At 36.2% G+C, this 14227-nt stretch overlaps 1 protein-coding gene across 1 annotated transcript in view; it reads right to left on the reverse strand.

Annotated features, from left to right (window-relative positions):
• Window positions 1-713: 713 nt before the first annotated feature.
• The window catches only part of ENPEP (glutamyl aminopeptidase), a 93355-nt gene continuing 79841 nt past the window's right edge, over window positions 714-14227 (reverse strand). Inside the window, exons 15-20 of the mRNA XM_025921337.2 lie at window positions 13922-13995; window positions 13711-13815; window positions 13452-13622; window positions 11663-11803; window positions 4283-4361; window positions 714-2640 (exon numbers count right to left, since the gene is read on the reverse strand). Of these exons, the coding sequence (XP_025777122.1) occupies window positions 2488-2640; window positions 4283-4361; window positions 11663-11803; window positions 13452-13622; window positions 13711-13815; window positions 13922-13995 (723 nt within the window). The 3' untranslated portion in view covers window positions 714-2487. The remainder of the gene's footprint in view (window positions 2641-4282; window positions 4362-11662; window positions 11804-13451; window positions 13623-13710; window positions 13816-13921; window positions 13996-14227) is intronic.

A 14227-nucleotide genomic window follows, 5' to 3' on the forward strand; every position in this document is an offset into this window, starting at 1 on the left:
ATGTATGTGGAGTGCTAGTATTTAAAACAGTGCTTGGTTAAAAGAAAAACTTTGCTACTGTTATTAGTAATGTTTTGAAAAGCTCCACTGGTCATTCTATTCCCCTACTTCTGTTCCCTCCTTATTCTCAATTTCCTTTGAGAATTGTGGCACTGAATTTTTGTTGCCACCTTATGTTTATTTTTCGACTTACACTTTACCAACATGGAGGGTAAACTATAGGAATACCATTGCCATCAACCTAGCTGTATACCTCTGCTTCCCAGACCTTCTCCATCTATCACTTTTATGTTTATTATTTGAATTCCTAGTTTATATTCATGTGGGTACATAGCAGTGATCTGGGATACAGTAGACTGCCTAGGTCAAAGGTACTAATACCGGCCCTGCCCCTTGCTACATGACCTTGCCGATCACTTCTTCCAGTTAATTTTTTTAAAGTTGATGGTTTACTGTGTTTTAATTTTGGAAACATACTAATTTTCCTCCCTTGTGAAAATCATGACAAACCAAGCAAGCAGAGTAGTAAATTGTTCTTGGCATAGGTCTATCGGTCGTCAGCCTTTTAAAAACCAGATGCTTATTGGAAGGGCCCAAAGGGCTAGTGGAGTTATTATGACGGAGGTGTACACATTTCTTTTTCACGTGGGGTAAAGAAAGCTAAGCAATTGATTCTCCATTGTGGTGCTTAAAGTGGAAGGACACAGAATAACTTCTAGGCAAGTTGGAATTTATTTACCATCGCCCTCAAACTTACATTTTTCTTTAAAAAATTATTTATTACATAAAGCAGGAGGATAAACCATTCCACTCCTTATTTGTCCACTTGAAACAATACATAGACTTGAACTGCTGGTTTCGATTATGATTAATCTGAAGTTAGGGTGTTAAGCCTCATGAGGATAGTGGGACTTTCCTGATGATTTATGGTGTTAATGTGTCTTTTCTTCTTTTCTTCTTCTTTAAATATTTTTAAAGTTCTGGTCTGGAAATTTCTTTTTTTTTTTTTAATCTTTTTTCCCCCAGTCCACATTTGAATTTGCCAGTTTAGCTGCGTAGATTGAGAAGCAATAATTATGAAAGAGCAGTAGGAAAGTTTACAAAATTTGGGAGTATTAATGGAGGCACATTATTATGTAAGTAAAGTCAAAGCTAAGATTTTCATTGTTCTTATATGCTTGAATTATCATCAGACCAATCTTAAATTATTTTATACTTCTGAAGGTCCCAAATAAATTTAGATTTTCTAGATATGGCAGACTGGAACATAGTCATTTACCTTCTTTTCTGCCTATTGGACTTACATTGTGGGTCCACTAGGCACCAAGTGCCATATTAAACATATTCTTGCCACCGGCTTCTACAAAATTGATGTCTTTAATCAAGTCACGAACATAAATTTGATCGGTGCTATTCTGTATGGATTAGGATCTAAGGGCTTATACATAAAAGTTGTAAGAAGAAATATCCTCAGATATGCACAGTCATGCTGGAGACATACATGGGTTTCCTCATTTTCACACTTAGATTGCTAGGTTAGATCAAAGCTAAACTCTAATTCCATTTAGTTTTATGGAATAATCAGCCTTCTCTCTTTCCTGACCAGTTTCCAATTATTTAGCCTTTTTCCTCTAAAATCCATGGAGCAAAGTTAAGCACTATCTTCCCTCTAATTTCATAGCATATTTGAAGGAGCTTTGTAGGGAATGGAACAGGATGACAGAGTACCAAGCATGAAAAAGGCTAGGTTCTTGAATCATATTTGCCTCATGCTAAATTATTTGGGGAACGCTGCAGTCATTATTATTCGAGAGTAAAGTGACACTGGAAAACAATATATTTTTTCAAGTTAATCATTCAGATTTATTTTAGAAAGGCAAAGAGAGTTCACTTGTTGATTTTATAGTGAAGGCAAAAGCCATTTATTTGGCTAATTCATGCAATCCTTGAGTAAAATTTAAACCTGGGTTACTTTTTAGGATTTAAAGGAGTAGGACACATGTGAATATAATGATATTAGATATGTGTAATTCTGAATAATAAAATAAAGATTAAGATGGTAATTTTGGTCCCTCAAGTACTGGTATTTAAACTTTAAAAATCAATCAAGAGAGAAGATTAAGTGGTGTTTCTTTGGTACTAAAAATGTAAAGCTAAGACCAAATTGTTCTATTTTCACAGATTTAAGATATAAAGAATGATATTTAAAGACATTAAAATGGCTATTAAATTCTCTTCAGTTTGCAAAGAATCTCCTATGAAGTACACTTAGAAGAAATCCCTGAGTACATTAACTACTCTATTAGTATCTTCCTTCATAAACAAAGAAGAACAATTTAAAAGTTTTGCAAGACATATAAACACACTACTTAGCAAAAGCAGTATCTGGGTATAAGACTCCCTCCATGGTGCTTCTAAATTAGGCCACCAAATGTTTAACAGGAAAAACAACAGATTCACAAAATTAAAACATGATATTTGAACACATTAACCATTCTTAGGTAAATCCAAAAACCATTGTCTTATGGTGTTTCTATTTTGTTTTAACCACTCAATATTGTTCTTCACTGTTTCCAGCACTTGCTGCCTAGGTTTTTCTCCTGCTCCAGCTTCTGGATATTTTTTGAAAAAGCTTTCCATCTAGAAAAGAAAGGGAAATAATGAAGAAAGTCATTTTAAGCCCAACTAGTCTTCAAGACTTTTACTTACAAACTGGATTGGTTTCTTTCTTCCCTGGAAATTCATTCTTATTGTACAACACCGAGGTACAGTCTTGGTGCATCGTTTAGATTAAGCCCATCTCTTACATTAGCAGTCATTACTGGACTTCTGGCACCATGTCAAGTCAAAGGAGGCTCTGCCATATTGGAGAAGGAGAAGCACACTAAATTGCTGGCATGGCCTGCTGTGCTTCTGGGGCTTTCTCTGTTTCCTATGCATTCCCCAGGCATTCCCTGGAAAACCTGGTCTGTCGAATGATGGCTTTCCTTATTAGCCTTTCACTTCAGGAGTCTGGAATATGTTAATATACTCTCAATTCACTTATTAAGGACTTCCAATAACATCTCTTTTAACCTTCGTTCTATTTTCCCTCTTCCTTCCAAAGTCTTTCCCCAAATTCAATTATAGTGTTGTTTGCTACTTACAAAAATGAGAATTCTTTTGTTTCTTTCTAAATTAATTAATTAATTAACTAATTAGTTTTTGAGGTAGGGAAGGTGCAGAGAGAGAGGGAGCAGGCTCTGCACTGGTCCATGAACCATGAGATCATGACCTAAGCTGAAATCAAGAGCTGGACACCCAACTGACTAAGCCATCCAGGTGCCTGAATTTTGTTTCTTTTTTTTTTTTTTTTTTTTTTAATTTTTTTTTCAACGTTTATTTATTTTTGGGACAGAGAGAGACAGAGCATGAATGGGGGAGGGGCAGAGAGAGAGGGAGACACAGAATTGGAAACAGGCTCCAGGCTCTGAGCCATCAGCCCAAAGCCTGATGCGGGGCTCAAACTCACAGACCGCGAGATCGTGACCTGGCTGAAGTCGGACGCTTAACCGACTGCGCCACCCAGGCGCCCCGAATTTTGTTTCTTAATACACAGAATATTATCATTCCAACATATAATATGCAGATACTGAAAATTCATACAATCTCTATTTGTCCAACATTAATAAATGTTTTTCCTTCTGGGAACTGAGATAATTTGAAACCTAAAAAGTCTTTAAACTCCAAAACTATAAAGGGGTGCCTGGGTGGCTCAGTTAAGTGTTGGACTTCAGCTCAGGTCATGATCTCATGGTTTGTGGGTTCAAGCCCCACGTTGGGCTCTGTGCTGACAGCCTGGAGCCTGCTTCAGGTTCTGTGTCTCCCTCTCTCTCTGGCCCTGCCCCACTCACACACATTCTCTCCCTCTCTAAAAAATAAATAAACATTTAAAAAAGTTTAATTCCAAAACTGTGAATTTTAAGAGGAATCAAATCTTGACCATCTTATTCCAGGCTACATTTACTAGGGGACACATACTATCCAAGCTTTGGTAAGCCAAAAGGTAGCCTTCTAAGCCTCCCAAGGTCTCAGCTTTCTCCACTTTTAAACTTTGTTTCTTGATTATTTGAATGCTTTTCAGTTTAGAAAAAAATAGGTACACATTTAATTAGATATAAGAATTATTTCTTTCTCCCTGTCTTCTGAGACCCGAATAGAGAAAATACCATTTCTGTTTGAAACAAAGAAAACAGTTAAATTCTTTCTTCCTGGACAAGTCCAGAGGGATTTATGTTCATACCTGCCAGAGCTGCAGTTCGGTGTTGAATGGTTCTGCTATGGTGACAATTCTGCCAAGGTTTCTGTCATTGAGTGTGTATCTAAAGAGAAGTTTAAGGAAGTAAAAGGGAATATAAGTGCCTAGAACTTTAAATCATTTCTCTGGATGTAGACATCTGCTTTTGATTTGTGCGTGTGTGTGTGTGCGTGCGTGTGTGTGTTAAAGTAATTTGCAGAGTAAGTAAAACATAGAAACACATTTAATTTAATATTTCTATTCAGGAAACATTCTTAGTAAATCCTTCACTTTTTTTGTAGACAGATCCACAACACTATCCCGGATGCGGTAGACTGCTTGCTGTATTCCCCAAATCTGTTCTTCTTTCCTGCACTGTGAGAACCCGGATAGAGATTACATTTGTCAGCCTCCCTCATAGCGAGGTGCAGATGGGTGGCTCAGTTCGTATCCGTGGAACACGAGCAGAAGCGGTATGTTCAACCACTGCCTCCTTGCTTCGGTAAAGGAAAATCGCTTGCCTCGGACTTCTTTTTCTCCCCTCCCTCCAACCTTCAACCACACCAATCGGATAAGGTCCTATGTCTCACAGAGTAGAACTACTTCAACAACTTAGAATGCTCACTTCAGCAGACTAACGTGAGAAGTAATTACGCATATCCTTTAAGCTGCTGCATGTCTGTATTTTCGATACAGCAGGGTAGCTCTAATCACCTTTATTCTGACAAATACCCCGTGCATCTTCCCGCAGGTGCAGAAATTTGAATATAAGCTATTTCTTCTTTCAAAAAGCTCTATTAGCTACTTGCATACCATATGGGTCTATATTAGCCTATATGATCTATATTAGACTAAGCAAAGAGCTAAGTGCAAAGATAGGATTTTAGAGATGATACTCGATTCCTTTCCCTTTTGCACTTTTTCTCTTAAAGAGCAAGGATCAGAAATTTCCTTACAGACTGTAATATGAATAATTATGATACAGGTAAAAATCTCATCACAACTAGTCACAGTGTAAGAAAAACAACCACAAGAACTATGTATTAACTTTGAACCACTGGAATGCCAGAGAAGAATAAAAGAAAATATATCACTATATAGAGAGGTAAACAAATGGTAAGAGAAATTCTACACTTAAAAATTATCACATAACAGAAGCAGAAACCATGGAGATAAAAACTAAGATTGTTACACACATCTTAAAAATTGTTTATACTAAAATTCAACCTCATAAAATTAAGTCAAAATTTGTTGTTTTGATGTGAAAAGAGCAAATATTTTCACTATGTAAATATTTCACTATACAGTTCTTCACTATACAAATACATTTCACTATATAAATTGGTAAAAGGGAGAAATATACCAACGTGAAATTATCAAGGAAATGAATCCACAGTTTGCAGAAGAAACATAAAGACAAAATATGCCAATGGGAAAAAACATGAAATGTTCTAATAACTAACCATTGTCAGTGTACCAGGTCCAGTGCCACCAGACCATCAGATCTTCCTTTTCCTTGCACTTATTTTCTTATATAGTTTTGATTCCTTGGTCTACCATTTTCAACATTTGTTTTCCTAAGCCCTAAACTCCCTTATAGTTTAATAATTTATTTCCAGCAGAAATCCAGCTTTGGAGAAAATCAACTGCCCATTTCCTCTGTGTTTGCACCAGGTGGCTAATCTGTCAAGGACGGTCACCCAACTTTCTTCATAATGTTTCACTAAAAATTCATGAGTATCAATCTTAAATGGACCCTCCACATTGACAGTCCTCCTACATTACCCTGGTCAATTCATTCTCTTTATCCTTGAATTACTTTTTTCAAGTGTTGTCACTCTCTTCCAACCTCCAGACATTCTCCTGCTTTCCTCCCTCTCCAACAAAGATGACCTTGTCTTCTAATCCACAGAGAAAATGTATAGTAACTCCTACATCTTTTAGTTTGCAAATGTACAAAGATACCTAGTTTTCTTCTATCATCTGTGCATTGGCTCCAACTTCTCTCTACTTAAAAACTTTATTTTTGAAAGAATCTTTTCTGGGGGCGCCTGGGTGGCTCAGTCGGTTAAGCGTCCCACTTCGGCTCAGGTCATGATCTCGCGGTCCCTGAGTTCGAGCCCCGCGTTGGGCTCTGTGCTGACAGCTCAGAGCTGGGAGCCTGTTTCAGATTCTGTGTCTCCCTCTCTCTCTGGCCCTCCCCCGTTCATTCTCTGTCTCTCTCTGTCTCAAAAATAAATAAACGTTAAAAAAATTTTTTTAAAGAATCTTTTCTGTACTACATGTTAAAGCTCTCATTCTTCACTGGGTCTTTCTCATCAGCTTTAAAATATATTAAACATATTAAAATGATCTTCCACATAAAGAAAGAAAAAACTCCTCTTCCTTGATCTGGCATCTCTCTCTTAATATCCTTTTTTCTCACCTCCACATCCAGAGTTAACTTATTTTTTTAAAGAACTTATTGTTATTTTTCTTTTTTAAAAAAAATTTTTTAACGTTTATTTTTGAGACAGAGAGAGAGCATGAATCGGGGAGGGTCAGAGAGAGAGGGAGACACAGAATCCGAAACAGGCACCAGGCTCTGAGCTGTCAGCAGAGAGCCTGACGCAGGGCTCGAACTCACGGACCGTGAGATCATGATCTGAGCCGAAGTCGAACGCTTAACCGACTGAGCCACCCAGCGCCCCAAGAATTTATTGTTATTTTTGATAAATTTTTTAATGTCTATTTATTTTTGAGAGACAGAGAGAGACAGAGTGTGAGTGGGGGAGGGGCAGAGAGAGAGGGAGACACAGAATCTGAAGCAGGCTCCAGGCTCTGAGCTATCAGCACACAGCCGCATGCAAGGTTTAAACCTGTGAACTGTGAGATCATGACTTGAGCCAAAGTCGGACGCTTAACTGACTAGGCCACGCAGGCGCCCCCAGAATCAAACTTTTCAAAGAGTCCTCTACATTTCTTGTCTTCATTTTTTCGCCATTGACTGTTTTATTAACTTGCTTGAATTTAGGTTCTGCCCTCATCACTCCACTGAGAAAGTAGATCTCTAGAGTTACTAATAGCTCTTATGCCAGTAAATATAATGGGCATTTTTTGATCTTGGATTTACTTTAAACTTAAATATTTAAGCATTTGACAAGGAACTATAACTTCCTTGAAACCATCTCTACTTCAACATGTCAAAAGAGACTCAAAGGCATCATAAATAGCAAACTGAAGCCATTGTTCTCCTTCTACAAGCCTTATGTTTTCTAGAAATCTAGGCACTATCCTTGTCCCCTCACGACGGTCCTGTTTCTAATTCACCAAGTTCTAAATGTTGTTCCTATCTCTTCATCTTCATCATTACATCCATCGTCCAATCTGCCACTACCTTTTGCTGGGACTGTTCTAGTAGCTCTCTGACTGCTTCTCTCAAACCCACTCTGGCCCCTATCTAGGTCTGTGACTTACTACCAGAGCTTTCTTTTTAAAGTAAAATCAATCATTTCACTTTCTTACTTAAAACCCTTTAGTGGCTTATCATTGCTCTTATAACAACAGCCCAAATATTAACCTGACCCTGCAAAGGTTGGCCATTATCTTTTTACTTTTCTGATAGTAGGCATTCAGCCAAGAGTGCTTCACCTCCTGTTCACATAAGTCACTCCCACTTTTCCTTTAGAATTCAGCTCAATTGTCACTTCCTTGGGGAAGCCCTTAAAGTCCAACTTCCCCTGACTTGGTCAGTTTCCCTTTTACATTCTTTCAGTGTACATAGAACCTCTCCTATTTGTAGTTATTACAGGTTTAAGTATACATGTATTAGTGTGGTTCTTTAATTAATATTGGACCCCATCACCAGATTCTCAGCTCCATGAGGACAGAGAACCAGGTATGTTTCTACTATCGTATCTTCAATGCCAGGCACAGTGCCTAGCACATAATGGATGTTACACAGTATTTACTGGGTGAAAGAATTATATTTAAAATGAGATATCAGTTTTTATGTACTCAATTAGCAAGGATAGGAGTAATTTTTTTTCTGGGTGACAGTTCTGCCACATTCATCACAAAGTTTGGAACAATTTTATGATCCAACATATGGAGATTAGCCAAATAAACTAAGATGTATCTACACATTGAAATATGATTGAGCATTAGAAATAACATTGAAGAGGGGCGCCTGGGTGGCTCAGTCGGTTAAGCAGCCGACTTCGGCTCAGGTCATGATCTCGCAGTCCGTGAGTTCAAGCCCCGCGTCGGGCTCTGTGCTGACAGCTCAGAGCCTGGAGCCTGTTTCAGATTCTGTGTATTCCTCTCTCTCTGACCCTCCCCCATTCATGCTCTGTCTCTCTCTGTCTCAAAATAAATAAACGTTAAAAAAAAAATTAAAAAAAAAAAAGAAATAACATTGAAGAAGCATACTTAAAGACATGAAAAGACATCCATGATATAGGATGATGCAGGGGAAACAGCAGGTTATAAAATCATATGTATAATATGATCCCATTTTTATAAATAAACAGCCATAGGAAAATAACTCAAGGAAACAGTGGTGTGACAATAAGGGTTATTTCTAAATGGTAGAATTATGAGTGATTTTTGCATCCTTATTTTTGCTTATCTGTATTTTGTGCAATAAAATACATACTCATTTTATAATAAGAAAATGGGGATTTAAAAAAGGAAAATCACACAAAAAATAAAAATGATAAAAATAAAAAAGGAGAATCACACTAAGTTGCTGTAATGATATTCTATAGATTCAAAGAAAGTCTGTTAATTAGAGATAAGAACACAATTTTTCTCAGTGACTTTCTATAACTCCTATAATATTCCTCTTCTGCTTTGTTCCTAGTGACTATAAATTAAAGAATATTTTGGGGAACTAGCAATGGAGAGATTGAGTAAAGACTGAAACTACTTGTATAAATACTAAAAATGTCAGAACAAAATATGTTTATCCCAATAAACCAACATCACATAGCCTGTAGCATTTAAAGGGAAATATGCTGTATATTTATCCTATTAATTACTTTTAAAACTAAAATAAAGATTTTTCTTAAATATTTTAAAAATAATATTATGTAACAATCCTCTTCTTGGATTTAATATTTACATAAGTTTTATCATATAATTCAAAAGAAATTATTTCATGTTCATAAAACTTTTAATTAAATTCTAATTAATTTTTTTTTTTGTTTGAGGCAGTCTTTAAATAGTTACAATCATGTCTCTACTGACTTAATTTTCATCCATAGTCATAAATTAAAATCAAACTCTAACACACCACACTACTGACTTACTAAGTTCATTCCCCTTCACAGTTTCATCTAAGACCTTACTGGGATAAACAAAATCAAAGAATAATTGCTGAAGTATCCTTGGAACTTTTTGGTTAAGTCTCAAACTAGAAAGGGCATTAGTGATGTGGCCATCAGTTGTCATAAAAGTCATATGACAAACCCTTTATAAAAAAGCAGCTTATTTATTTTAGGATGACAATAAATTGTTCAGGATCTTAGGCAGGAAAACCACTCATTCGAATTCTGGAAAATATTCAAGTTTGAACATATTTGTATATAGCTTGCTCATTTTTGTTTAATTTATCCTATCCAATTTTAGTGGGAAAATTCTATTTATTCAAACTAACCATAATTAATATTGGGTGTTATTTTTGTGTTCACCATGTGGTTGTAATATAATTTTATGTTTGAGTCTATGTGAAATAATGCCTCATGAGAATTAGATCATTAGACTATGAAGAAATATTAAAAGCCCTGGGCAAGGGTTTTGGAAGTAGCACTGGAAATAGTTTATCATTTTTTTTTTTAATTTCAGGATTAGGTCTAATTTACTTTAGGACCAGATGGTTATGACTTTTATGACAAAGTAACACCTGTTTTTTTCTAGTTCTTAATTATTAAGAGGAATGACAGTGAACTAATTTTTTAAATGAAATATGCATTATTTGAAATCAATCACACTAGAACTATTCAAATAGGCCTTGAGAAGTATTATATTTAATAAACAATAAGGGAATGGCCACTGTATTATGCAAAATGGAACATTATTTACTTATTTTTTTATAATAATTCAAAAGTAAGCACTCTTTATCTGCATAGGTTTCTTGCAGCAAATGCCAAAAAAAATGATTTATGGTCTTTTTGATTAAAACAAAAAACTCAGTACACGTCACTAGGCATATAGTAAGCAAATGGAAGGTACTAGATTGCATAATATGAAGTGTTATCTCCAGATAACAACATGTTCCCAATAGGTAGATTTATTAATTCCATCATGCCTTTCATTGAAATGGTTATACACAGATGGACAGGCATCACACACACATACACACGCACACGCACATGCACACGCATCAGTCAAACTTCATAGAGATGGAGCAGTTTCATTCAATAATTACAAGAACAGAAAGGGGAAAAATTCATCACAAATAGGCAAAAGCAATGTAGGGTATTGGGGCTGAAACATACAGATACAATCTGGATCTCAGAAGGATAAGAAATGTGAAGGAACCTAATGGCAGTCTGATGAATGATGGGGTAAAAAAGAGAACAGAAAATTTTCTTCATAGTTAGTATCTCTGATAAGTCATTGTCAACTAGGTAGTGCTGATGGGAAAACAGGAGAGATTAGGAGAGGATAACGGCCCATTTCCCACCGTGGGGATTGCACACAGTAAAGGTCTTTTGGTCAATGTTTGCACATTTATTTGGGATCTATTTTTTAATGGGAGTAAGCATTAAATTTAGAAGATTAGCACCAAGAATGGCAACATTTCTTCTACATGGGGCTGAAGAAATAAATTTGGGAAAGCATTCCTTTAGTTTGACTTGTTCTCTTGTCCTTTCTATTTCCCATCTTAAGATTGCTATTGCCTGGGAAATATAGGTCCCTTTTTAAGAAGTTTTCAAAATACCTAAAGTTTAATTATCTGGTCAAGGGAGATAAAAATTATCATCCATATAAGCTCAGTAAGATATAGAGCTACAATGTGAACCTAGGTCCAGAAGTTCTCACTTCGTTTTCATTAAATATTAATCGAGAATAAATATGTGTCTGCAATTATACTAAGTGCTAACACAACAGGGAGATTTATATTAACTTATTTTAACCAAACTAAAAATAATACAATTTAGGCAACTCTCCAGATTTCAGAACTCTGTAGATCAGTTAAAACAATAACTTCCAGAAAAGGAATTAGGCCTAAAATTAACTAGTATATTGCTTCCTTAGGAGGAAACTACCATGATTCTTTACTTCTAATAATATGCCATTCCAGATAGTGTATAGATGTCAGAGAAAGCACAGCAAAAAGAAACAGAATATGTAGATGATATCAAACAAAGAGAACAACAGACCACTAGCTGATTATCCCACCTGTTGACTAGATAGTCCCAGTTGAGTTGAATCCAATTCCAGGCCATGGTCTTCCCATAGCTGTTATATGAGATATATCGGATGACTGTAAACACATCCTGAGTTTTAATAAGATTTGGGTCCTTGAGAAAATCCAAATATCTAAGAAAATCCAAAGAGAAAAACAATTCAAATTTTAGCTATTAACTTTTAAAAATTAACTGCATTTATTGAATAAAAGCACTTCACCCACTTTTTATCCCACTGGGGAAAAAAAAAGGGAGCCAGTAAATTAAGGGAAAGTATTTATACTTTTATTTTCTAGAGGATAATAGTCACATCTTATTTGTTCTTCCTTAGATTGTAGGAAACAACCTTTTAACGTAACCTATATGGTTAGATTAATTACCTATAATTATAGTATAATGCAAATAAGTCCAAGATAAATTAAGTGACCAAATCAATAGATTTTTTATTTATGCCATGGCTGTACCTAGAGGGCATCCCTTGTCATACTCTAGACCAGTGAACTTCCAGAAACTGCACTTTAGTGGTGGTCCTGAATTTTTGTGTAACTTATCTTTTATCGTCTAATTCATAAGAGTCTTAGTAAGGCATGTAAGCACTTGCTAATTTTCTCATCAGATAGAACAATGCCATCAAAATAATGGATCAATATCATGTTTTATGGACTGGCAAAACGATCAAGTTCTTGATAGACTATTTTAGGGCAGCGAGAAGGAGAATTGGCATCTACTTTGAGATAAGATGGTGAAAAAGAGCCACTTGGCTCTGCCAGGTGGATACAAGGCATTGCCAATAGTCCTTACAAATTGGGTATTGCATTGTAATTTCCCACTTATACTGTGCCTCTCTCATGAGCTATAAGCTTCTCAAGGATAGATATCACATCTTATTCATTTTTATTCCCACAGTTTATAGACCTATATATAGAAAGGACATCCTCAGTGTTGGTTAAATGAATGAAGTAAATAACTCAGAAACCATAACTCTACAACAAATGAATGAAGACAGATGTTAGTTGATTTGGAGGCATAGGTTTAGTGGGAGAAGATTCATAGATGGTCTTCAAGCAGTCTTTCTGAGTGGAATATAAATGTGTGTGTGTGTGTGTGTGTGTGTGTGTGTGTGTGTGTGTGCGCGCGCGCGCGCGCGCATATCGTGGCAGATACTCCTTCTCTGCTGACAGAAACAATTTTGTTCTGGGCTTGGATCAAGGTATCCTTGATCCTAGGGAAGTAGGTAGGCTCCTACCCCAGCCTCAGAGTATGACGATGGCCCAAATCAGTCAAAGGAATTCAAGTTCTTCCTAGTCAGCAAATGATCAAGTGGTAGACCTAGAGTATAACCCAGAATGATCAAGTGTGATCCAGTTCTAGTTATGAGGGGAAGTGGAGATAATTCAACTTTAGCATAAAAGAAACTTGTGAGGAGAAACTCTTTGCTCTTGTTCTGCTTTCACTTAACATATTTGTGTGAAGACAAAATACTTGGAGCTCTAGAAGTTATGAGACATCCAATATGTTGAGGATGGCAGAATAGAAAGAGAAACACCCCAGGTCCTGGATGAAAATATTGAACCACTGCTCACAACTAGAAACTGCCTACTTCCAGCATGTTTTCATGTGAGGTTACACTTCTTTATTCCACTCTTACATGGATATTTTGTTTCTTGCTGGGAAAATATGTTTTAATAGATGTTCTCGGAAATGTATCTTACTTTAATTAGCATCTTAAAGTGACACATAAGCCATCAAATGCCATTCATATAAGTGAAGAAAAAAGTTACCTGGACAGAAGAGTAACATTCTTCACTGATGCTAATCCATACAGTAGTTTTTCTTTTTCCTGAGCTAATGAAGTTTTCTGGTATTGATCAAGAGTATAGTTCCATGAAGTCTCATTACCAGAGTTCTGCATTCCATACCGATATACCAGAAGCCTGAGGTTTACAGGAAGCCTAGAAGAAGAAACAGTGTTTCAGAGGTTTAAAGTCTTCATTTCTAAGTTTGAAGGCCTCTAGAAATGAACACATGCTGGACAGTCACCTTACAGTCCCACTCAGCCACTGCTGAAATAATTGGGTAGCATTGTCCAAAGCTTCTCGATCTCCCATCTTGCACGCAAGCCCTAATACGGAAGCACGTAGTAACCTTAAAAAACAAACACACACAAAGCTGGGGCCTTGAGCACTTTTTAACATGTTTTAACATACACTGACAAATAATTAAGTGAAAATTTAAAAATGTAAGAACTAACTTTGTAAGGTGGTCTCCGATATCATTCCATTCCAGGAAATCTGCAATGGGCTTCACTTGACTCTGGAAGTATTTCTGAAATAAAAGCACCATGTACAGTGAGTAAGAATTTACTGTTTATCAAGTTTCTTAATAATTATAATATAAAGCCCCTGTTGTAATCTTCTTTCATACTAGTCCAGAGAACTTTGGGTCTCTCCTTAGGGAAGGGACGTATTCAGTTCTATCACATTGCAAATTTGCTTCAGTCCTGAAGATAAGAACATCCTGGGTGATTCTCTAATGTTTTGTAAAACGTTGGGTAAGC

The sequence above is a fragment of the Puma concolor genome, chromosome B1 (genome assembly GCF_028749965.1).
Source record: "Puma concolor isolate L17-30 chromosome B1, mPumCon1.1.hap2, whole genome shotgun sequence".
In the NCBI taxonomy this organism is placed as follows: Eukaryota; Metazoa; Chordata; class Mammalia; order Carnivora; family Felidae; genus Puma; species Puma concolor.